At 57.8% G+C, this 23,612-nt stretch overlaps 1 protein-coding gene across 1 annotated transcript; it reads left to right on the top strand.

Annotated features, from left to right (window-relative positions):
• The first annotated feature begins 471 nt into the window (after positions 1-471).
• RHBDF2 (rhomboid 5 homolog 2) lies at positions 472-23,424 on the top strand. The gene is made up of 19 exons (XM_064728536.1): positions 472-563; positions 11,158-11,264; positions 12,799-12,951; positions 13,043-13,149; positions 14,107-14,299; positions 14,371-14,583; positions 15,132-15,257; positions 15,578-15,711; positions 15,923-16,126; positions 16,252-16,363; positions 16,718-16,792; positions 17,119-17,280; positions 17,868-17,968; positions 18,387-18,450; positions 18,576-18,670; positions 18,885-18,960; positions 19,792-19,892; positions 20,483-20,636; positions 21,640-23,424. The coding sequence occupies exons 3-19, from the start codon at positions 12,823-12,825 to the stop codon at positions 22,057-22,059; spliced, it is 2,466 nt and encodes an 821-aa protein (XP_064584606.1). The 5' UTR covers positions 472-563; positions 11,158-11,264; positions 12,799-12,822; the 3' UTR covers positions 22,060-23,424.
• The last annotated feature ends 188 nt before the right edge of the window (positions 23,425-23,612 follow it).

Below are 23,612 nucleotides of genomic sequence, written 5' to 3'. Positions count from 1 at the left end.
GACCGTTCCTAGTAATGATCATTTCTAATGGTTACCAGTCCTAATAGTGCCTGGTCCTAATAGCATCCAGTCCTAACAGTGACCGGTCCTTACAGCGGCTGGTCCCAATCATGCCCAGTCCTAATGCTGACCAGCTCTAATTCTGACCAGTCCTAATACTGACCGTTCCTAATAATGACCATTCCTAATGGTCATTACTACCAGTCCTAACAGCGGCCCGTTCTAATAGTGACTAGTCTTAACAGTGCCTAGTCCTAATAGTGCCCAGTCCTAGCAGTGCCCAGTTCTTGCGATGGCTGGTTCCGATAGCGCCCAGTCCTGGCGGTGCCGGCTCCCAGCGGGGGCTCATTCCCATGGGGGATTCCCGTAGATGGGGCCGGGGCCCGGCGGGACTGGGGGAGCCCCGGCTGGGGCGCGGGCGGAGACCCCGCCCCGGGCCCCGCCCCCGGCAAGCCCCGCCCCGGGCCCGCCCCCAGCCCCGCCCGGCCCAGGTGGAGGCGGCGGCGCTGCCGCGGGACCGGCACCGGCACCGGGAGTGGCACCGGGGGCAGGACGGGAGCGAGGTGAGCGGGGCCAGCAGGGGAGCAGAGCAGAGCGGGGCGGGGTCCCGGTGCCTCCGCGCCGCTCCGCTCCGTGACCGCCCGGTTTGTTGCTGCTTTGTGAGCGCCGCGTCCCGCCAGCTTCCTCCTCCGCCCCGCGCCTCCCGCCCGGCCCGGCCCGGCTCCGCGGGGCTGCCTGGGGGCTGCCCCGTCCCACCCCGCTCACTTCGCGGGGCGGGGGGCTCTGCGCGCATCCCCCTGCCCGGGGCCGTGCCCCGCGCCCTGCCCGGCGCCTCCAGCGCGAGCATCCGGACGGGTGGCGGGGCCGGGCTCTTCCTCCTCCTCCTCTCCATCACAGGGGGAAGTGGGTGCGTGTCCCGGCGGGGTGACCCGGCCGGAGAGAAAACCCTGCCCGCTGCCGAGGCAGGCAGGCAGGCTCTAACCTACTTTCTGGCGCCGATAACCAGGCGGGCGGGCGGGTGCTTTTTGTTTGTGTTTGCTGCTTTTCCCCCCGCCCAGGTGAGCGGGGCTGGCAGCGCCCCTCGGGCAGGGGGCGGCGGAGGGGCCGGTCCGGAGCCCGGGCATCCTCCTGCCCCCCGCCCGCCCGGGCTTTGTTGTTGTCGCTGCTCTGGGGTTTGGTTGCGGGCTCTGGGACGCTCCCACGTGCTGCCTGGAGTGGCGAGTGCTGCCACCAGCGCTTCGCAGGCGAACAAAATCCCTACAGAGCAGGGCTCGGGTCATGCTCCGTCTGTGTGTACATCCCGCCGGGAGCAGAGGGATGCTGTGCGTGGGTATTTTAGTCAGATTTTTGCTGTTGATCCTCCAGGTTTGGGATAGAGGGGTGAGGCTGAGCTCTACCCCATCCTGCCCTGCCTTGATACCAGGCCAGCAGGACTGGGCAGAGACCATCCTTCCAGGCTGTGGTGCCCACGGTGATCTGAGACCCTGCAGTTCTCTCTCAGTCCCCGGGCCCGTCCTGCAGGGGGAAGGGGACCCGAGAGGCTGCATTGTCACCGCCGGGTCCCTGTGGCAAGAGGAAGTGTCCGCCTTCTTCCCCAGCGTGGCGTCATCCGTGCCACGAGGAGCCAGGACATTCTCCTCCTGCACGTTCCCAGCCCCTGGATGGCGGCTCCCGGGGATTTCCAGGGTGAACTCATGGTGCTGCTGCTGCCCTGGGCACACAGCTTCCAGCCCAGCTGGGGAACTGGGGAGAGCTCCCCACCCCAGTGCCAGGGCTGTGAGCGAGGGAATGCCCCCACTCAGCTCACTCCGTTGTGCCCTCTGAAGCAGCATCCTTTGGCTCCTGCCTTTTTCCCAAGTGGGAAATAACCAGTTTGGAATCGTCCCACCTCCGAAATGAGCTGGAGGGTTCAGCTGCAGCTGAGCCTGGGAGAAACCAGAGCTGCCTCTGCCTGTGCTACCCTGGTCAGCTCTGGCTTCACATGTGGCTCCCTGGGCTCTGCCCTTCCCAGCTCCTTCGCAGTCAATGGGGTGATCAGCTCTAGAGCAGGTGACCATCCGCCACTTCCCTTCGTGGCTGTTCTCTGGCACCGCTGCAGCTGCGCTGGGACACCTGGAGGTGCTACAAGCCCCGGAGTGAGAAAGGGCAAACCGCAGAGTGGGGTTTGACACCACAACAGAGCCCTGATGTAAATTCTGCGAGACGGGCCCGAGCCCGGGGTTGTCTCTGCCATGTGCGAGCGCTGGGTGTGAGAGCGGCGCTGCCGGAGCGGAGCGGAGTGGGGGGAGGAACAAAGGATGCCTGGGGATGCCGGGAGAGCAGCTCCGAGCTGGGGATGCGGAGCAGGGGGGCGTGAATGCGGTGGGGAGGGCACTGCTGGGTGGCCTCAGGGGGAATGCACTCACCGGGATGCGCTGGGGGACCTGGGCAATGTGGGCTGGGATGAAAGAGCAGCTGTCCTCTTGTTCTATGTTTTGTTCTTGGATGCTGCTCCTGTTTAGCTCTTACACTGAAGCTGAGGGATCCCCCAAAATACTCCTGGTATTCCTATCCCCTGGGTTTTCCTGAGCTGAAAACAGCCCCTGGGACAAGCCAGGAATCAGAACAGAGCTCATTACCAAGGAAAGCAGGAGACAGGTGATGGAGAACCAGCTGGTGGGGAGGTGGCAGAGCTGCCCAGACCAACGTGGGGCTCGTGAGGCATTTCCACATTTCCCGTGGGCATTGGGAGTCCTGCAGGGACCTGGCCCGGAGGAGCGAGTGCAGGCTTGGTGCTGACAGGGGCTCAGCACTGAAGGAGTCAATTAATGAAAGCTGAAAATTAATTACTTAAACCTCTATGAGCCCACAAGTGCTGGGATCATGAACTCTCCCCCTCTGGAGGAGCTTTTTGCCTAATGACTTTCGGTTTCTGCTGTCCTGCCGGTCTGAGATGTTTGATAACACAGCCAGCTCCCAGCGGGGGTGGGCACAGGCCCTGTTAATTACAGGCATCCAGGAGTTTGGTCATTTGGGGGTGTGCAGTGCTTTGAGTGATGGTCATTTCCTGGCCTCCAAATCGGCCTGGAGAGCTCTGTGTGTGCTGGTGGGTATGCAGGAAACCCTTGGCGCTGGTACTTGATCCCTCTTACTTAAAAAAAAACAACAAAAAAGCAGTTGTTTGGTGGTTGCTCTCTTAATGAGGCATTTAGGTTGGAGAATGGACCCAGGGAGGACCCCAGGCCAGCCCTGGCCTCTGCTTGCCCACCACACGGGACCCCTGTGTCCCCTCTTCCTTGGGGACTCACACTCCAAGGTCAAGCACTGCAGGGCACTGGTCATGTTAGCTGAGAACAGAGCTGAGGAAACCCCCAAATAATTGCTCTGGGAGGGCAGGGCAGTGAATATTTATGGGGTTTGCATGTGAGGGCTTCCTCCTCCACCCTTGTCCTCCAGGAACTTAAAACTGGGAGAGCTGTGTGGGCTTGGATGGAGAAGGAGCCAGCTCCCTGCAGGGTGAGCAGGCAGGGAGCCTTTCTGTAGTGCAGTGCCTCAGTTTCCCCACTTGTGAGATGCCACAAAGCACAGAGGTGTCCAGTGAAACCACAGCTTGTCACCTCGGGGACAGTTTGTGCAGCACAAGAGCAGGGCTGACGCTGTGGCTGTGCCTGGGGGCAGGGGGAGTGAGGTGTAAACCAAGCCCCTTGATGCTGCAGTGGGGATGTGGGGCAGGAGGGAGCAGGACAGCGCCCAGGGATGCTCCCTGGCCTTTTCTCAAGCTGCTGACATTGGGTGGGAGGAAGGAACCCACCAGTGTGGAGGGCAGATGGGCTCTGTGCTGAATGCCCAGCCCTGTGAGGAGCATTCCAGATGGGTGGTGTGTGGTCCCCCCCATCCCACAGGACCATCCCTCCCATCTCCAGGCACCTTTCCCAGCTGCTGCAGCTCCCAGGCATCCTTCAACAGCCTCTGTTGGTTTGTGTTTTAGAGATTCATTGCTTAAAAGTGACATTCCTCTGGTCTGTCAGACCCTCCCGGGGCAGAAGAGGTGTGGCTGGTGCCCCCCAAGATGCCCAGTGTGCCAGTGTCTCCTCCCACACCTCCTTCACTCCCCATGTGTCATGCTGCAGCTTGTGCTGGGGGCCTGGTGGAGTTATTCCTGTGGGGGAATATTCCTGTGGGGGAATTTGCTGGGAATGCCAGGCAGGGCTGGGAGTGACGTCCTGTCTGCCACCTGTGAGCCCAAGGGCTGCACTCTGTGCCCACGGGCAGCCAGGGGGATCCGCAGTGCTCGGTGTTGGTGTGTCCTGCCCAGCCTCAGCTCCTCCATGGAAGGAGCAGGGCTGTGCTGCTGTCACACAGCTTTTCCAAGGTGATCCCATAGCCAGTCACCTCTTGTACACAGTGACTTAACCCAGTCCAAGCTCTCCTGGGGAGGACACAGAGGTGGCTCCTTCAAAAGCAGCATCTCCAGCCCCTGTGAGTTGTGTGGAGCAGCATCCCAGGGGTGGGACAGCAGGCAGGAGGAGCATGGAGATGGCTGAGGAGACCCCATCTCCACCTCTGGGCAGCTGAGAGGCTGCAAAGTGCCTGGCTGGCACAGCTCCATGGAGAGGCTGTGGTGGGAAGAGCATCACTGTGCACAGGTTTCAGTGAGTGAGGGATTCCCTGTGTGTTGGGGAAGATGAAACAGGAAAGCCTTATAAATATGATTGCCTGGCTAAAGATTTTGAGAATATGGAAACTATAAGTGAGATTGAAATGAAAGCAAGCTTTGAGATACCTCAGTTACTGAACAACTGGGAAACAATGGTGTGGCCAGCTGAAGGTGATCCCCTTTTGATGGAACAACACCCTCTGCCTGCAGACAGGCCCGAGGGTCAGAGCAGACCCTGCCAGCTTGGCAGAAGGGGCCCAAAGAGGAGTTTTTAGGGTTTAAAATGTAACACAGTGTGGTAATGTAATGATTCTTATAGGCTGTATGTAAATGCTGTAGGATTTGTATGCTGTACTGGATTGGTTAGTGAGAAACAGAATATTCAACACAGAAGAAGATTTATGGTATTGTAACGGGAACCTCGGTCTCTTGCCCTCTCATCCTCTCTCCCCCTCTCTTCTCTCATTCCTGCTCTGAGCTGTGGCTGGCAGCTCCCAGCAGGGCCCTGCACCCAGGCCCTTTGCAATGAACCCCAAATTCCAGCCCTGGCTGCAGAGATCTCTCATCTCCATCCATCCCTGACTGTCCCACCCCACAGTGCTCCTACACCTGTGCAGGAATTCCCTGTGCTGGGTGGATTGAGCTGTTCCCAGCCAGGCTTTCCGTGCAGGGTGCAGGTCTGGGTGCTGCAGCCCTCCTGCAATCAGGAGGGAAAGGAAGGAAGCTGAGGAGTGGCCCACCCACGCTCGGCTGCTGCTGGCTGGGAGGAGGGAGGAGCAGCTTCCCCCAGCTGTCCCAGGGCCAGGAGCACTGACACTGAATGGGGTGTTTGGGGACAGCCCCCTGCCAGCAGAGGTGGCACCATGACAGCCCAAAGGGACACCACAAGGTCCTTTTCCCTTCTGCTGGCCCTGGAGTGGGAAAGGAGGAGGCTGCTGGTGTCCACCCAGGGCTCCCCCTTTGCACAGGGCCTGTCAGGGCGAGCAGCACTTTGTAAAAGCCTTGGAATGGCTGTGTTGAGATAAGGAGTCTGTTCCCACAGATAGGGAGCTGCAGGCAAGGGGGGCTCCAGCCCAGGGCTCATCTCATCCCTGGGCTGAGCCAAATTCCTGCACAGGGCTCAGCACCTCCTCCCACACAGCGTGGGGATGGCCAGAGCCCAGGGCAGGGAAACCCTCTGTAAATGTGGGGCATTTGTGCCAGGCCTGAGCTGCTCTGGTGCCTTGGTGTGCTCTGGAACAGGCACCAGGCACTGGGGAAGGCTACAAGGCAGCCCTGGCACCGAGAGCTGCTGGAGGAATGAGTGCTCAGCAGAGAACCAGAGGGAGGAGTGTCCCCTCCAGCCCCACTGACCTTTCATACAAGGAATTTTGCTTCCAGGAGGGAAGTGGGAGTGAGCTCAGCATGACCTGCAGCGTGGGGATGGCAGGCACGTGGCTGCAGGCAGGCTGTCCCCTTCCCTTGGGTAAACACCAACCTGAGAGCCCTCAGCCCCTTCCAGAAGGTGCAGCCAGGGCTGAAACACTTGCACCATCATGTCTGTGCTCTCTGTGTTTAAGCCCAGCTAATAAGAAATTGGAGTAGATTTGAGTAATTAATCAGTTCTTAGGTAAAACCAAGTTAACTCAGTCCTGGTAGGCTGGGGGGAAATGGAAAAGAGCTTTCCTTGTGTGTCTGTGACCAGTGGAGCTGCTGGGGGAGACTTTGGCCCTTTGCTGTCCCCAAAGCCTCTGGGGTGACCCAAAATCTCCACCTGTGTGCTCTTCACTTGGCTTGAGCTCCAGCTGAGGAAGGGGCCGGTGGGCTGGGGGTCCCCTTGTGCAGCCACAGCCACTCCAGCAGCTCCCAGCACCTCTGCAGGAAGCAGGGAATGGTTTGTGCTGCCTGCTTGGGGCTGTTGTGCTGCGAGGGGGTGTGGGGACACAAGGGGTGGGTGGCACAGAGGGACCCCAGCCCAGCAGCTTGGGAAGCCTTTGTCTGCTGGGCTGGCTGGGGGTTTTTGTTCTGGTTAAAACATTAATGAGAATGGGAAATGGGCTGTGGGAAATCCTCCACGTGGCTTTTCCACCCGCTCCCAGGCAGTGCAGGCAAATCCTTCCCTCTCCATGCATGGGGATGGCGTCACCCTCCCTGCCAGGGAGCCCAGGGCCACATCCCTGGCTCTCCAGGCCTTGCAGCAGGGAGGCCCAGCCCAGGCTGCCGTGTCCCTGTGTCCCCATGTCCCCATGCAGGGCTCTCCTTATCAGCAGCCCCACCATGCTCTGTCTCCCCAGCTGCTTTCCTTCCTCCTGGGGTGTGCCCTGCTCCCAGCCCAGCAAACCTGCTGCCATTGCCCAATGTCCTTCCTGGCAGAGGAGAATGGGAGAGGATGTTCTAATGGTGCTGTGGGTGAGGTGCTGCTGGCTGCCTGCACGCCCTGGGGATCAGGCAGGATCCCAGCACTCATCCATACCCATCCTCCTGCCCCAGCCAGCAGGGAGGGGTGGATTTCAGCCCCTGTGGGTGTCCATGCTGACTGTGTGGCTCAGTGATAAGGGAGAGGGCAGCCAGCCATTCCCTCTGAACACAGGGGGCCTCTCTCAACACTCAGAGCAAAACCCTGAAAAATCTCACAGTTTTGCCATCCAGTTCCCTTGTGACAGGATTGGGACACGTGGGGAAAAAATAGAGTGTTTTTCTTTTTTTTTCTCCAATAATAATATGGTTTTATTTCAAAAGCTGTTTGTGCTTTGGCTCCTTTTCTCCAGCCCTGAAACTTGAGACTGCAAAATGGCAAAAAGCTTTTTGAAAGGTGCTGGGTCTCTGCTCGGGTGTGAGCCCACAGGAGCTCGATGCTCAGAGCAGCTGCACAAATTGAGTTTCCTATCTGGAGCTCTTAATAACTGGGAGCACCTTTTAACGTGGCTCCAGCCTTGAGAGAGGATGCTCATGAATCATTTATGGGCAGCAGCAGCTCTGCCTGATGGCTCTTGGGTGCCAGCAGAAGCTGGGGGGTGTCTGGGGCTCTGTGGCACTGCTGGCCCCTTTCTCCTTGCCCTGTGCAGAGGAAGAGGAAGAGCTGGGGCTCCTCAGGCTCAGGGTGATGATGGGGTCCCTGCCCCACACCCTTGGGTGGCTCACAGCTGCTTTGTCCTCCAGGTGAGCTGCAGCAGATGCAGACAGTGTTACTGCAGGAATGTCCCTTCCCTCAGTGCCAAAAGAGGCAGGGAGAGAGATCCTGGTCCTTCTCCAAGCATCCATATTCCACACTTGGAAAGATCTGGAAATTTCGGGTGTTATTAACCAGAATATCAGTAGTCTGGAGAAGATGAAACCTTACAAATGTGATGTATAAGAACAACTTAGCATATTTTTCCATACGTACATGAATTCTGACTCTGGTTCCTGTGAGGACCTTCTGGCTTTTTATTATCTTTTCCTTGATATTTGCATGCATACAGATTTCAGCTTCTCTCTCTCTTTTTGTATCTGGGAGAACAAATATGAGTAAATGTCTTTGTGTGCCCAAGCATGTGTAATTGTCTCTTTGGGAGGGGAGTGCTTTATCAATGGCAACAGAACTCCAGCCAGGGCTGCTCTGCAGGGTTGTCTCTGCTGTCCTGTGCCTTGGCTGTGCTGAGCTGTCCCAGCTCTGCTCACCTGGCCTTGCTGATGCTCCTTTTGTGTTGCTTGGACCATCCCAGCATGTCCTGCCTGACTCTTTGTGTGAACCACACAATTTTTCCCATCACTTTCTTCCTTGCTGTGCTTCCTCTGGTCAGTGCTTGTTGTGATTCACCCTGAGGCTGGGAGCCAGCCCTGGTCACCTTCCTTGTGCCTTTTTTGACTGAAGGCTCCTCCCCAGTGATGCCAGCACATCTGCCCTCTTGGGAAGGGGTGGGACCTTCACACAGGCTGTGTCCCTCACTGCTGGATGTCAGGCTTTGGTGACTTTGAGTGGTCAAGAGCTTTGGGAGGGGAGATGGTGACAGTGAGGGATCTCTTCTCACCAACCACACCTGGTGTTCCTCCCTCCATGCCCTGCCCATTTATCACTCCAACAATGCCAGCAGCCCCAGTGCATGGAGATTTTTTCCAACCTAGAGTGACAATGTGCTGCCCCAGGACCCTTCTTCCAGCCCAAAGCACAGCTCCTACCAAGCTCAGGACATGCTGTGACCTGCCTTGTCCCCAGAGCAGGGCCATGCTCAGCCATCCCCTGTGCCAGCTCCGCACGTCGCCTCTCACTTCCTTCTTCTGTCCCAGGACAAAGCCACCACGTGCACCCTGAGTGTCCAAGGGCTGGGCTGAGGCTCCCTGGGCACCCACAGCTGAGCTGTGCCCTGCGATGGGGTGGCTGATGCCTGGGCTGCTGGGCAGGGAGCCCTGCTCCTGATGGCAGAGCCCTCCATGGGGCTGGGGGGTGACAGGGACCTGGGAGCCCAGGGGATCTGGAGAGCCAAGTTTGGGAACCTGGGACCCCAGGGGATCTGGAGGGACAAGTTTGGGAACCTGGGACCCCAGGAGATCTGGAGAGCCAGGCTTGGGGATGTGGGACTCCAGGGGACCTGGAGGGACAAGTTCTGGAACCTGGGACCCCAGGGGATCTGAAGAGCCAAGTTCTGGAACCTGGGACCCCAGGGGATCTGGAGGGACAAGTTTGGGAACCTGGGATCCCAGGGGATCTGGAGAGCCAAGTTTGGGGACCTGGGACCCCAGGGGATGTGGAGGGACGAGTTTGGGGACCTGGGACCCCAGGGGACCTGGAGGAACAAGCTTGGGGACCTCAGGGAATCTGGAGGGACAAGCAGGGGCAGGCTGTCTGTGGATGGAGGCACTGCCTGGCCCATTCCCACACTGAGCATGCCAGCTCCAGAGGCCTTGGGCACCAGCACCAGGCACATGGTGAGCTGGTAAACACCTTCCCAGCACCATCCCCTGGGGATTTCTCTGCCTGGCACGGGGTAAGGCTCTTGTGGCTCAGGATCTGTGCTCAGGGGGTGGCTGCTGTGTGGCAAAGCAGCCTTGAGCCCTCGGGGGCTGCTGCCCTCCTGCCCCTCCCTCTCAATGCCAGGAGTGCCAGGGCACAGAGCCGTGACCGGCGCTGCGGCCGCGTGACCGTGACGGGACAGCAGGTGCCAGGCAGGCTGTGCCAGCTCCCCTGGCCTGAGTCACCTCGGGAGAGGCCAGCCCAGCCCTCCACCCTCTGCCTGGGGAGCTGGGGGGAAGCCAGGCCGGGATTTTAGACATGCTGCAAACCTGCTTTGCTGGGAAGCACAGAGATCTGGGGCTGTCCGGGGTGTGATGGGTGTTGGGGGAGATGAAACAGGAAAGCCTTATAAATATGATTGCCTGGCAAAAGATTTTGAGAATATAGAAACTATAAGTGAGATTGAAATGAAAGCAAGGTTTGAGATCCCTCAGTTACTGAACAATTGGAAAACAATGGTGTGGCTGCTGAAGGTAATCCCCTTTTGATGAAACAACACCCTCTGCTTGCAGACAGGCCCAAGGGTCAGAGCAGACCCTACAGCTTGGCAGAAAGAGCCCAAAGAGGAGTTTTTAGGGTTTGAAATGTAGCACAGTATGGCAATGTAATGATTCTTACAGGCTGTATGTAAATGCTATAGGATTTGTATCTTGTACTAGATTGGTTAGTGAGAATTAGAATATTCAGCACAAAAGAAGATTTATTGTATTGTAACGGGAACCTCACTTTCTTACCCCTTCTACTCTCTTCTGCTTTTACTCTCTTACCCTTTCATTCTCTCTCCCCCTCTCTTCTCTGGGGCCTGCTCTGAGCTGTGGCTGGCAGCTCCCAGCAGGGCCCTGCACCCAGGCCCTTTGCAATGAACCCCAAGTTCCAGCCCTGGCTGCAGAGATCTCTCATCTCCATCCATCCCCACCATCCTACCCCCTAATGCTCCTACAATGGGAGCAACTGAGGACGGGATTTTGGGATGGGAGTGTAAGAATTTGGCTCCAATTTCTGTGCTTCTTACCACTCAGAGCCATTCCCCAGAGCTGGAACAGGATGAGGGTGCCCCAGGGATTGCTCTGAGCCCAGTGTGTTCCCATTCCCAGCTCTCCAGAACAGCTGCCATCTCGGGCTCACTGCTGGCTGCCCTGGGAGGAAAACAAACAGAGCCTCCAGCTCACCAATGGGATGGAAAGTTTTACTTGCTGGGGCTGGCACTCTCCCAGTTCAGCAGCTATGAAATACCCAGTGAGGCACTCACAGTCCCTGCCTGCCCTTCCTGGGTGTCTTTGTTCCCAAGAGCCAGGAAAGCAGCAGCAGGGGGAAACTCCAAAACTCCCTGCCTGCCCCATGCCATTCCCTGCCATGGAGCACTGCTGTAAATGGGGGCTTCTCCTCCTCCTGCTGTGCCAGTGGCTGATCCCTGTCCCTGGTGTGCAGCCAGCTGCAGCCCTGTCCCCAGGGTCGGGGCAGCACTGAGCTCAGCTCTCCCTCTGCCAGGATGCTCCTGCAGCCCTTGCCTGCTTGCCCATGAGTGGTTTTTCATCCCAGCTTCTCCCCACAGGAGGAATTCAGCCGTGTCCTGGGCTCCCACACGTGAAGGACAGAGGCAGAGGAAGGCTGCTGTGGGTGTTTGCCATCGCTGCACAGGATCCCTGTCACTCTTATGAGGTGAGGAGACCCTCGTGGGGAGCAGCACTGGCTGAGCCTCCAGGGGAAATGTGGGACTTGATTGCTCCCAGCTTTGGTGCTGGAGAGGGAGCCCAGCACCCATTTTAATGCAGGAGCAGAAAACTATCACCTGGCCCAGGAGCTGATGGAGGGCAGCAATTCCTGCCAGTGCTGCCCACTCCAGGCTGTCCCCTCCTTGGGGAGCTGGTTCTGGACTCCTGCATCCCCATGGAGCTGATCCCCTGGGCAGCCCATGCTGCTTAAGCCAGACTTTGCTTGTGGTGTGGGCTAAGGGCAGGGTTGTGTTCAGGACTCCAAATGCCGAGCGAGCTGCAAAAGTGTCCCTGTCCCTGGCTCCTGCTGTGGGAATGGGCTGCCAATAGATCCTGTTGTGGAAGAGGCTGGTGGGATCTCAGTCACTCATCTGCTTGCTCAGGTGATGTTGCCTAAGGAGAGCAGAGCTGGAGGAGTCTGGTCATTGGGATCTTGGGCAGGGAGAGGAGCCAGGCCTGTGGATCAAGCTGGCATTTTGCAGCCAGTGGCACTGTGCAAATGTGGCAGGTGACACCATTCCCATGGCCATGGCTGTCCTGGGGGACAAGAGATGCTTGTGAGACCTGTGTGAGTCCCTGGGCACTGGCACATGGGCAAGCAGAAGAGGTCAGAGAGGGCTGTGCCTCCCATTTGATTGCCCTCGTAGTCCCTAATAGGATCTGGGACTTGTTCTCTTGCACTCTGATGGAATTACTTTCCCTGCAAAGCAAGCCCTGCCTGGTAGAGCTGGCTGCAGGGACCCTTGGGAGGGGATTTCTTGAGGAATTAACCACATCTTGGCTGTTAAGCCTATCTCTCCTTGCACACGGTGCCAGGGAGGATTCAGTGTCCCAGCCTGGTGTGTGCATGCACGTGCCAGAGGGGAATGTCCTGCATCTCCCCTTCATGGGGCACCCCAACACGTGACAGGTCCACGTGGGAGCTGTGGTGCATGTGGGGAAGTGGATCAGGCGTTTTCAGGCCTTGTGCATCCCTTCCTTCCCCCCCTGCCCAGGCAAGAGCAGCTCCTTGCACACATCCCCTGCTGTCTCCCCTTGGCTCCCTTGCCAAACTGGGAGTGCTGGTGTTCCCTGTGCTGCAGCTGTGTGCCACGGGCCTGGCAGGGCTTGCTGGGATCCCCCATGTTTCCAAGGCACATGGTCAGGCTCATCCAGGCGGGGTGTGAAGCCTGGGATGTGCTGGGATGATGGGGATGCTCTGACCTGGTCACTGCTGCTGTCCCTGCCCTACTCCCAGCAGGTGTTGGTGATCCCTGGGGGACTGGCAGTGAGTGGGTAATGCAAGCCTTGCTACCCACCCAAACTCAGGGCTGGGATGTGGGTTTTGGGTCCATGATGGGTTCATGGTGGCCAGGTCTCACCAGCACAGCACTCAGGTGACGTCCCACTGATGAGGCCCCGTCTCTCACTGAGCCTTCCCTCACACACAAGCTCCTGGGGGAATCCCTGTCCCCCTGTGCTGACCCCCTGCACTCTGCCAGCCTGCCAGCCAGCCCCAGCCGGAGATGTCAGCCGGGGACAAGAACGGGGGCAGCCGCTCCGGCAGCAGCAGCCGCCTGCAGAGCAAGAAACCCCCGAACCTGTCCATCGTCATCCCGCCCCGCGAGGCCGAGGAGGATGGCGCCCGCAAGGAGGTGAGTGCTGGAGCTGTGCCCGTGCCACGCCAGGCCCGGGGGGCTGCCAGGTGCCACCGTGGCCCTGATGCCCCCCTGCTCTGCCTTGCAGCCCCACAAGGTGCCCGTGTACCGCAAGAGCAAGAGCCTGCAGGAGCCGCGCCCAGAGCGCCGGCCCGGCTTCCGCCGGCAGACATCCCTGTCGCAGAGCATCCGCAAGTGAGGGCGGGCTGGGCTCCAGCCAGGGCTGGATCGCTCACAGAGGGACACTGTGGGTGCTGCCAGAGGATTTGGGGTGGGGCTGGAGGGTTTTGTCTCAGTAGGGAGCGCAAGAATCACTTGCCGCCACATCCCTTTGTTAAGAAAATTAATCCACAAACACCAGAGGTTTATGACCAAAAAGGATACAGAGGAGTCCTTTCTGGTTTTATTTGAATAAAGGGAGAGGCCATGGGGCATTCCCCTGGGATCTCTCAAATTTTTGGAGGTTGCAGCCTCCTTTTTATCCCAATTTCTCTTCTCTCTTTCCCCATTGGCTGAGGTACTTGAGAGGTACAGACTTCCCAAAACACCTGATACTGAAGATTCCCCTCTAATGCATAACCCTCCCTTTTAATTTTTAATTCTTACAGAATTTAGGGGTTTTTCTTCCCCATTGTTTCTTTCATCTCTCAGTGTCTAATTTTATTTATCAGCAAACCTAAAGGTTATTAGTAAAAGCAAATATCTTTTTCCATTCATCAATCAGTGGAATCCTACCCATGGTTTCTTTTATCTCCCAGTGCTAGTTTTATCCACCAGCAGACCCACAGCTGGTTTGTAAAGACAAATCTATTATTCCTCTCACCTTTGACCCACAGCCAGGTGAAAACTGCCCTGCTGTGGGCTGGGCTGAGACACCCCAACCACCTGCCAGAGGGGATGGCTGGGTGCAATGGTGGTGCGTGGTGTGAGGGACCAGCTGTGTGACAGCTGTGCCCACCTTGCAGAAGGGATGGCTGGGTGCAATGGTGGTACATGGTGTGGGGCCAGCTGTGTGACAGCTGTGCCCACCCCGTGTGGCTGGGTGCAATGGTGGTATATGGTGTGCTCACCTTGCAGAAGGGATGGCTGGGTGCAATAGTGGTGCATGGTGTGGGGCCAGGTGTGTGACAGCTGTGCCCACCCCGTGTGCAGGGGCACGGCGCAGTGGTTCGGTGTCAGCAGTGACTGGGAGGGCAAGCGGCAGCAGTGGCAGCGCAAGAGCCTGCAGCACTGCAGCATGAGGTACGGCAAGCTGAAGCCCGCCTATCGCGACATGGAGCTGCCCAGCCAGGAGGTGCCCTCCTTCCAAGCCACCGAGTCGCCCAAGCCCGCCAAGATGCCCAAGGTAGAGCTCGGGGTGAGGGGTCCCACTGCCAGCCTTGCTCTCCCGGCACTGACAGCGGATCCCTCCTGCAGATCGTGGACCCGCTGGCCAGGGGCCGTCCCTTCCGCCACCCCGACGACACCGACCGTCCCCACACGCCCCACCACGTGCTGCCCCCGCTCACCCCCGGCGTGGTGTCCTTGGCGTCCTTCAACAGCATCCGCTCAGGCTACGGGCGCCTGCCGCGCAGGAAGAGGGAGTCTGTGGCCCACATGAGCTTCAAGGCGGCTGCAGCCCTCCTGCGTGTGAGTTTTGGGAGGGTGAGGGGGAATCACCTTCCTAAGCTGGGTTTCAGTTCTGTCCTTCACCCATCATCTTTGTTGTCTGTTTGCTGTGCATGGAGACTGCTCTCTCTCCAGGGTGGGTTTGAGGGAGGAGGTTGGTTTTTTAAACCTGAGCGCTACTTAAAAGTAGGAGTTTTGGTGGAAATTGGACAATCTGAGAAAGAAACAACTTTTGGGTTCCGTTGCTTAGGGGCAATGAAACCTCTCCAGCAATTTTCTTGGTTCTGAGGACCCCAGGGCAAGTCTTGGGGATGGGTTTGTGGGTATGAGACCAGATGAATTCAGAGGTCACTTGTCATGCTGACTAACGTGGCCATGGTCCAGTGTGGATTCTGAGGGGCTAAAGGCAGCATCTTCTGCCTTTTCCTCCCCACACAAGGGGGTATGGTGGCTGATTGGGATTTAATCTTTGCCACTCGGTGTTGGAGAGGGAAGATCTGAGAAACCCTCAGTGCTGCAAAAACTGAGGGCTTCTGGTTGCTCACCTTCAATTGCTTGTGCTGCTGAAGGGGCGCTCTGTCCTGGAGCCACTGGCTCCCAAGCAGAGGAGCAAGAGGAGCTTCCTGTACCCCAGCTTCATGGACGAGGACATGGTGGATGCTGCTGATACCCTGGACTCATCCTTCTTCAGTAAGGCAAGCACCTTTCCATGCTGGCTGCTGGAGCTGGGGCCCTGCACAGGGGGCTCGGTGTGGAGGAGGGCTCTCACGAGGATCCCTGTGTTGGCACTCCACCCGGCAGTGACAGAGGCAATGGTGGCTGCTATGCCCCAGCCCTGGTGATGGCCCTTGTTGCCATCTGGGCACATTTCACACCCTGTGATGTGTCATTAGTGGGGTGTCATTGGGGATCACCCACTCCCCCTGGCCAGTGGGATGCTCATTCAGGGGGTGTGGGCTCAGTCAGTTTCTGACCCACCACCCATATCCAAGGACACAATCCATCCCCTTTCCAGATGGACATGCACGATGAGACGTACTCCATGCCCGATGACGTCTTTGAGTCGCCTCCTCTGTCAGCCACGTACCTACGCATGCACCAGGTGGCAGAGGAAGCCAGGGTGTCCCCTGAGGTGGAGCAGCCCACCCCGTGAGTACCAACCCTCAGCAGGCCTTGCCCCCAAGGCTGCCCAGGTGCCCTGCTGCAGGCAGGACAGTGTCCCCATGAGCACCGGGCACTTCCATGATGATCCTGGGAGCCAGGAGGTGCTCAGAGCCCCAGCTCAGGGCATAGCTCTGGCCGTGGGGTGTTTCTCAGCTGTTCCTTTGGGAGGTGTGATGGGTTTCTCCTCTCTGGCCAGGCGGGAGGGTGCCCGGCTGGCCTCGGTGCCGGGCGCGGCTCCGCGGCGGGGCAGGCGCATCGCCTCCAAGGTGAAGCACTTTGCCTTCGACCGCAAGAAACGCTACTACGGGCTGGGCGTGGTGGGCAAGTGGCTGAACAGGACGTACCGGCGCAGCCTGAGCAGCATCGTGCAGTCCCAGCTGGAGATCACCGACAGCCACCGGTGAGGGGCACCGATGGCAGGAACACCCCACTCGGATGTGTGTCCCCCTCAGTGCTTGGGGACTGCAGTGTCCCTTTGCCCGGAGATCTTTGACCAGCTCCAGCTTTGGGTCCTGTCTCCTCCAGGCCGTATTTCACATACTGGATCACCTTTGTGCACATTCTCATCACCCTGCTGGTCATCGGCACCTACGGCATCGCCCCCATCGGCTTCGCCCAGCACGTGACGACAGAGTTAGTAAGTTTGAGAGCCATCCTTCAGGGGGACTGTAACCACCAGGGTCCCATGGTGTCATGCTCCCTGCAAGGACTGGGAGCATCCTGTGGGAGCCTGACACTGTGGGACACTGGGAACCAGCATTTGAGAGGCTCTGTGATATGGCTGGGGCAAGGGGATGAGCAGCACCATGTTGCAGCAGAATATGTGGTGGGAGCAGAGCTGTTCCCTCTCCTGCCTTGCTGGTGGGACCCACAGCCCTTCCCCTCGGATGGAGGGGCTGCTCAGCCCCTTTTGAGTGGAGGGAGACAGGGGTGTCCCCTCCCCTCAGCACTGATCCCTTCAGTGGGAGCTGACCCTGGCCTCTCTTGGCAGGTGCTGAGGAACAAGGGTGTCTACGAGAGTGTCAAGTACATCCAGCAGGAAAACTTCTGGATTGGGCCTAGCTCGGTAAGGACCCTGCCAGACCCTTGGCCCCTGGTCTCAGGCTCTGCCCTCTGCTTCCCCTGCCCTGATCTGAGGTGCTTCTCTGCAGTGCTCCTCTTCTCAGGGGGGCACAGCTTGACTTCCTCACTCTAGCCTGCTGTCCCATGCTCCCATCCCACTGGGACATGTGGCATCACAGTGGGATGGTCGTGCCTTCCCTCCACTGGGATGACCGACACCTTTGTCTATTCCCTGTGGAGACCCCCTGCTCCTGCTAAACTCTCTCTGAGGATGGCTGGAGCAAAGGGGGGTGCACAGACAAATCCCCTTTGCTGGCATCTCCCTGCCAGATCGACCTGATCCACCTGGGCGCCAAGTTCTCGCCGTGCATCCGCAAGGACCGGCAGGTGGAGCGGCTGATCCAGCGCGAGCGGGACCGCGAGCGGGGCTCCGGCTGCTGCGTGCAGAACGACAACTCCGGCTGCATCCAGACCCTGCCCCAGGACTGCTCGGTGCGTGCCCCTGCCCTGCGAAGGGCTGGGGATCCCAGGGGAAACCATCTCAGCCCTGCTCTGCCCCTGGGCAGGATGCAGGTGCGGTCAGAGCCCTGTAGGAATGTGCCCCCTGTTGATGGAGTGACCAAACTGGCCTTTGTCTTTTTAAAAAGGAAAAAAGCCCAGAAGTTTCTCTCCTCGATTAGGTAAAAAGACACCTCATAAGACCTGGGGGGCTTCACCTCAAACTTAAGGATGGCCAACTGGACAGGAGCCAAAAAGTTCTGCCTAAGCTATTTACTAGGAAAATAAGGAGACAAAGAAACTAATGGCTTTTGTGAGGTGTTTTACCAGGAGCAAGAACCTCTTGCACTGGGCTCATTTTTTCTCTGTAAAGAGTTTTGTTATTTTGCCTTTTATTAAAATTTTTCTTTTTCCAACACTGCTACAGAAGCCGTCCTGCTGATTTTATGCCTTCTAAGGTAGCTGAGCTATCTTGGGTGTGATATAGATCTCCAAGAGCTTATGAGACCTGGCTCGAGGAGACCACATATCAGAGCCATGCATTCCCTGCTGCATCCTCAGTGTCTCCACGTTCCCTGCAGGAGACACTGGCAACGTTCATCAAGTGGCCAGGCAGCAATGCACCAGCCATGGGCTCGGGAGAGAAGAGGACCTCGGGGGCTGTGTGTCACCAGGACCCCAGGTAGACATAGCAGCTGGGTGGAGGTGACCCTGTCACCTGGCTGTGTGTGGGACACGGCAGAAGGCGCTGCCTTTCCTGCTGGGGTACCTTGATTCCTGTTGTCTGAGGGGATGGGAGGTTTTTGCACACTAGGAGAGTGATAAAGAAGAGGGAATCAGTGGGGAAACTGAGGCAGGGCCTGTCTTTAACATAAGGAGCAGCAGGTGATGCTGTTGTGTTGTGCTGGGATGGGAGCATCCATGGGCATGGTTGTGCAACAGCCCTGAGTTCTGTGGGGTTCACCTGCAGAAGGAGCTGCTGTGGGGTGTTGTGGGGCACCCATGGGTGGGCAGGGTCGAGGCAGAGCTGTCTGTGCCTGAGGGTCTGCAGGGGGATGTGTTGGGGGCACCCACCCGACTCACCCCCCTCCTCCTGCCAGGACGTGTGAGGAGCCTGCGTCCAACCCACCCCATGTGTGGCCAGACGACATCACCAAGTGGCCGGTAAGAGCCCGGTGCCACCATCAGCTGCTGGCTCCATGGTGGCAGTGCCAATGAGCCCAGCAGGGCTCTGCAGGGACAGCCTGGGGCCGGGCTCTGACCAGGGCTCCTTTCCCTCCTGCTCCTAGATCTGCACCTACGAGACCAAAACCAACCACACGGGCTTGGCCCACCTGGACTGCGAGATCAAGGGCAGGCCCTGCTGCATCGGCACCAAGGGCAGGTGGGCAAAGGGGGCACCTGGCCTGGCCCCCCCTCTGCACTCCTGCCTCGTGCAGTGTCCAGTGCCCCTCAGTGTCCAGAGCTGTGCCTGAGGGGGGGGATTACAGAGCCTTGGGGGGTGGGAAGCGCAGTGCCAGCAGGCTGGGGGCAGAGGGGGATGCTCAGGGGTGTCCTGAGTGTGCCCTGTCCCCATGAGCCCCTCCTGCCCCTGGCAGCTGTGAGATCACCACGCGGGAGTACTGCGACTTCATGCATGGCTACTTCCACGAGGAGGCAACGCTCTGCTCGCAGGTGAGGGGCCAGGGAGGCATGGCAGGGCATGTGGGGTACATGGGGGGATGCTGGCAGGGCGTGTGGGGTACATGGGGGGATGCTGGCAGGGCGTGTGGGGTACATGGGAGGATGCTGGCAGGATGTGTGGGATACAATGCTGGCAGCCTTGCTGATATCAAAGGGCTTCAGAGTGTCCTACCAGGAATGGCACATGGTTGGGATGGGTGTGAGCAGGAATGATGCAAAGTGCAGGGCCTTGCCCAGCTGTTGGCCAAGCTCCTGCTGCTGTGCCCACCTGTGACTGTGATCACAGGGGTTCTTGGGTCACGGAAGAGACGAGGATTTGACTCCATGTTTCAGAAGGCTTGATTTATTATTTTATGATATATATTACATTAAAACTATACTAAAAGAATAGGAGAAAAGGATTTCATCAGAAGGCTAGCTGAGAATAGAATAGCAAAGAATGATAACAAAGGCTTCATCTTGGACAGAGAGTCCGAGCCAGCTGACTGTGATTGGCCATTAATTACAAACAAACCAACATGAGCCAATCACAGATTCACCTGTTGCATTCCACAGCAGCAGATAATCATTGTTTACATTTTGTTCCTGAGGCCTCTGAGCTTCTCAGGAGAAAAAATCCTAAGGAAATGATTTTCCATTAAAGTTGTCTGTGATACCCACCTTGCTGGTGTGGGGCAGGAGGCGCCTTTACCAGTGCCAGGGCAATGTGGGTGCCCCACTCCATCCAGAATCCCCTCACAGCTGCCACATGGCATCATTGGCATCCCTGTAAGCCATCCCCTGCTCCCTGTGGCTCTGGGGACCACCCTGCTGCCTTTGCAGGTGCACTGCCTGGACGAGGTCTGTGGGCTCCTGCCCTTCCTGAACCCGGAGGTCCCTGACCAGTTCTACCGCCTGTGGCTGTCCCTGTTCCTGCACGCCGGGTGAGCCACAGCCCCAAATCCCCAGGGATGGGGGAACTGGGCACTGGAGTGCCCATTGGGATGGGATGGGCTGGGAGAGAGGAGGGAAGGGCACTCCCAGACTGTGACAGTGCCTTCAGTGGGGGTGTGTGACCGTGTTCACAGGGGTTTTCGAATGAGGGAAGAGACAGAGATCTGACTCTATGTCTCGGAAGGCTTGATTTATTGTATTATGATATATATATATATTACATTAAAACTATACTAAAAGAATAGAAGAAAAGGTTTCATCAGAAGCCTAGCTAAGCTAAGAATAGAATAGGAAGGAAAAAATGATAACAAAGGCAGCTGTCTCAGACTCTCTCTCTGAGCCAGCTGGGCTGTGATTGGCCATTAATTAGAAACATCCATGAGACCAATCACAGATGCCCCTGTTGCATTCCACAGCAGCAGATAATCATTGTTTACATTTTGTTCCTGAGGCCTCTCAGCTTCTCAGGAGGAAAAATCCTAAGGAAAGGATTTTTCATAACAAGATGTCTGTGACAGGGGTGTTCTGTGAGCTGTGTCGTGCCCTGGGCAGGGTCTCTAACCCAGGGCCTCTCCCCCAGCATCATCCACTGCCTGGTGTCGGTGACGTTCCAGATGACAGTGCTGCGGGACCTGGAGAAGCTGGCGGGCTGGCACCGCATCTCCATCATCTTCATCCTCAGTGGCATCACGGGCAACCTGGCCAGTGCCATCTTCCTACCCTACAGGGCAGAGGTGAGGGTTTGGGGGTCTGTCCCAAATCTTGTGCGCTCCCAGGGACCAAAGGACGCCCCTCTCCATGCCCATGCTGGGCAGAGGTTTGGGGAAGGGGCTGGAGCACAGATTGTCACCCCCTGGCAGGGTTTGCTGCAGGGAGAGGAGGAGGGGGTGTACCTGCCCCACGTGTGGTGTTGGCACATGCCACGTGTGTCACATGTCACCACGTGTCCGTGAGCGTGCGGGGTCCCTGGGCAGGCAGATGGCTAATCTGCTGCCAGCCAAACCCTGTCAGCCTTTAAATGAGATCATGCCAAGGGCCCTAATCCCCCCACAGGTGTGCCAGGATGGGGCTGGGGTCTGCCAGGGGGTGATGCTGAGTCACAGAAAGTGTCAGCTCTGCCAAAACAGCACCACCCTGCTCCCCTCCTCATCCTCCTGTGCCAGGGCTCCTGTGACCATGTTCGCAGGGGTCTGAGGATGAGGGAAGAGATGAGGATCTGACTCCATGTCTCAGAAGGCTTGATTTATTATTTTATGATATATATTATATTAAAACTATACTAAAAGAATAGAAGAAAGGATTTCATCAGAAGGCTAGCTAAGAATAGAATAGGAAAGAATGATAACAAAAGCTTGTGACTCGGACAGAGAGCCCGAGCCAGCTGACTGTGATTGGCCATTAATTAGAAACAACCACATGAGACCAATCACAGATGCACCTGTTGCATTCCACAGCAGCAGATAACCATTGTTTACATTTTGTTCCTGAGGCCTCCGAGCTTCTCAGGAGGGAAAATCCTAAGGAAAGGATTTTCCATTAAAGATGTCTGTGACAGGCTCCCACCCCTGAGCCCCATGCAGGATCCTGCACAGGCACACTGGAGCCAAATGCTCTTTGCCAGGGGAGGAGGTGATCCCTGGGGGACACGGGGTGTGTCTGGGGTGACACAGAGAGGGGACATGGGGGACACGGGGTGTGTCTGGGGTGACACAGAGCCCAGCCCTCATTTCCCTGCAGGTGGGCCCTGCCGGCTCCCAGTTCGGCTTGCTGGCCTGCCTCTTCGTGGAGCTCTTCCAAAGCTGGCAAGTGCTGGAGAAACCCTGGAAAGCCTTCCTCAACCTCTTCGGCATTGTCCTCTTCCTCTTCATCTGTGGCCTCCTGCCCTGGATCGACAACATTGCCCACCTGTTTGGTTTCCTGAGCGGGCTCCTGCTGTCCTTCGCCTTCCTGCCCTACATCACCTTCGGCACGGTGGACAAGCTGCGCAAGCGGGCCATGATCATCGTGTCCCTGCTGGTCTTCCTGGGGCTCTTTGCCTCGCTGGTGGTGTGGCTCTACGTGTACCCCGTCAACTGGCGCTGGGTGGAGTACCTCACCTGCCTGCCCTTCACCAGCAAGTTCTGTGAGAAGTACGAGCTGGAGCAGGTCCTGCACTGACCCTGCCATGTTCCCATGGGGCGGGTGCTGCCCAGCCTGTGGGACGTGGTGGTGGCTGCTCCAGGATGGGGCAGACTCTGGGCATGGCTCCATCCTCAGGGAGGGAGGGTTTGGGGTACCCCTTGCTCAGTGCTGGGGATGTAGGGCTGAGCCAGCCCTGCCTTGATCCCCTCCTGATGCTGGAAAGCCATAACTGGCCTGGGGATGGACCCTGGCTGCTGCCTGTGTGGGGAAAGTGCTGAGGGAGGCTGGATCTTGGTGTATCTATGGCCAGGCTGCACTGCCAGTCCTGGGGTGAAGTTGCTGAAGTCTCCAGCCTGTGTCCCTGCCTGCCTGGGGCCCCGTCCCACCTCGGTGCCCTGCAGTGCTGCAGCTCATACTGTGAACACAACCCCCTTTTTGCAGGGGCACTTTTTTTATCCACAGCTCTTTAGGCCCAGGGTTTCCCCCTTTTGGGCTCTCTGGAGTCTCTGTCGTGGCTCCAAGATGTTCAGGGCTGAGCTTTAAAGATATTTTTCAGTCCTGTTCCCCCTGAGGTCCCCAAGGAGGGTTGTGCCTTCCCGCCTGGCTCCTCACTGGATGGAGAGGCAGGACTTGGGGCAGGGGGCTTTTCCTTCCCTTATTTCAGTGAAATTCTCCTTTTGGAAGGGGAGGAGTGGCAGGGACTGTATTTATAGTGCCATGGTGGGAGGCAGACATGGAGAAAATCCCCCTGGGGGGCTCCTGTGGCTGCTTCTGGAGCCTACAGCCTTCTCAGGAAGCTGTCAGTGCTCCCACCTTCTGCCTTGAGTCCCTGCTGGTTCCCCTTTCCCTTTTGCAAAGCATGGAGACCCAGGCAGCCCTTCCTTCCTTGCTCCAGTGGTGCTGCTCAGGTGTGGAAGTGCAGGATGGGGCTGTCACCTTCCCTCTCCCTGCCTGAGACTGCCCTGTCCCAGCTGCTCTCCCCAGCATCTCCTCCTCCTCCTCAGCACCAGCCGTGGCACGAAGGCAGGTCCTTCCTGGGGTCCAGGTGACCCCTCTGGGCTGGTTTGGACCCAGGCTCTCCCCCGAGATGTGTTGCTTTGGTGCTGGAGGCCTCAGTGCTTTTAAGTGGGGGATGCCCCAGTTAGGATGTCCTGGGATGAATATTCAAGGGCTGAGAGCCTGGTTCCCACTCCACAGCCACTGAGTGAGCCCAGGAGCATCTGCATCCATCCCTGCATCCCTCCCTCCACCCTGGGCCAGTTTCCAGCCCCACTCTGTCCCTCCAGTTGCTGCTCCAGCCAAAGACAGACACTTCACCTCATTTGTCTCTTTTTTGATACTTTTTTAAAAAGCTGTGGGTTCCCCCCATCCTTAATAAATTTCTACCTGTATTTAATGAGATGCACAAGGTCTCTCCTCTCTTCTTGGGCGTGGGGAAGCAGCACTTTTGGGGGGTTCTGGTTGTTCTGGTGATGGCTGGTGTGGCAGGGAGGGAGGACAAGCTGGGCTGGTGCCCTGAGGGGCTGCTCAAACCCTCTCTGGGAGGAGACAGGGTTTGGAGGGTCTCAGGCAGAAGGAGAAGCCAAACC

Source organism: Zonotrichia leucophrys, chromosome 18 (assembly GCF_028769735.1).
Source record: "Zonotrichia leucophrys gambelii isolate GWCS_2022_RI chromosome 18, RI_Zleu_2.0, whole genome shotgun sequence".
NCBI lineage: Eukaryota > Metazoa > Chordata > Aves > Passeriformes > Passerellidae > Zonotrichia > Zonotrichia leucophrys.
Note: the sequence above shows the minus strand (reverse complement) of the source record. Positions and strands in the feature narration are given on the sequence as shown.

Excerpts from the sequence above, each read along its gene's own strand:
- RHBDF2 (XM_064728536.1), top strand. The coding sequence starts at position 12,823 with ATGTCAGCCGGGGACAAGAACGGGGGCAGCCGCTCCGGCAGCAGCAGC. Across the intron at positions 12,952-13,042 it reads AGGATGGCGCCCGCAAGGAG|CCCCACAAGGTGCCCGTGTA; the intron begins GTGAGTGCTGGA and ends TCTGCCTTGCAG. Across the intron at positions 17,969-18,386 it reads GTGTGTCACCAGGACCCCAG|GACGTGTGAGGAGCCTGCGT; the intron begins GTAGACATAGCA and ends TCCTCCTGCCAG.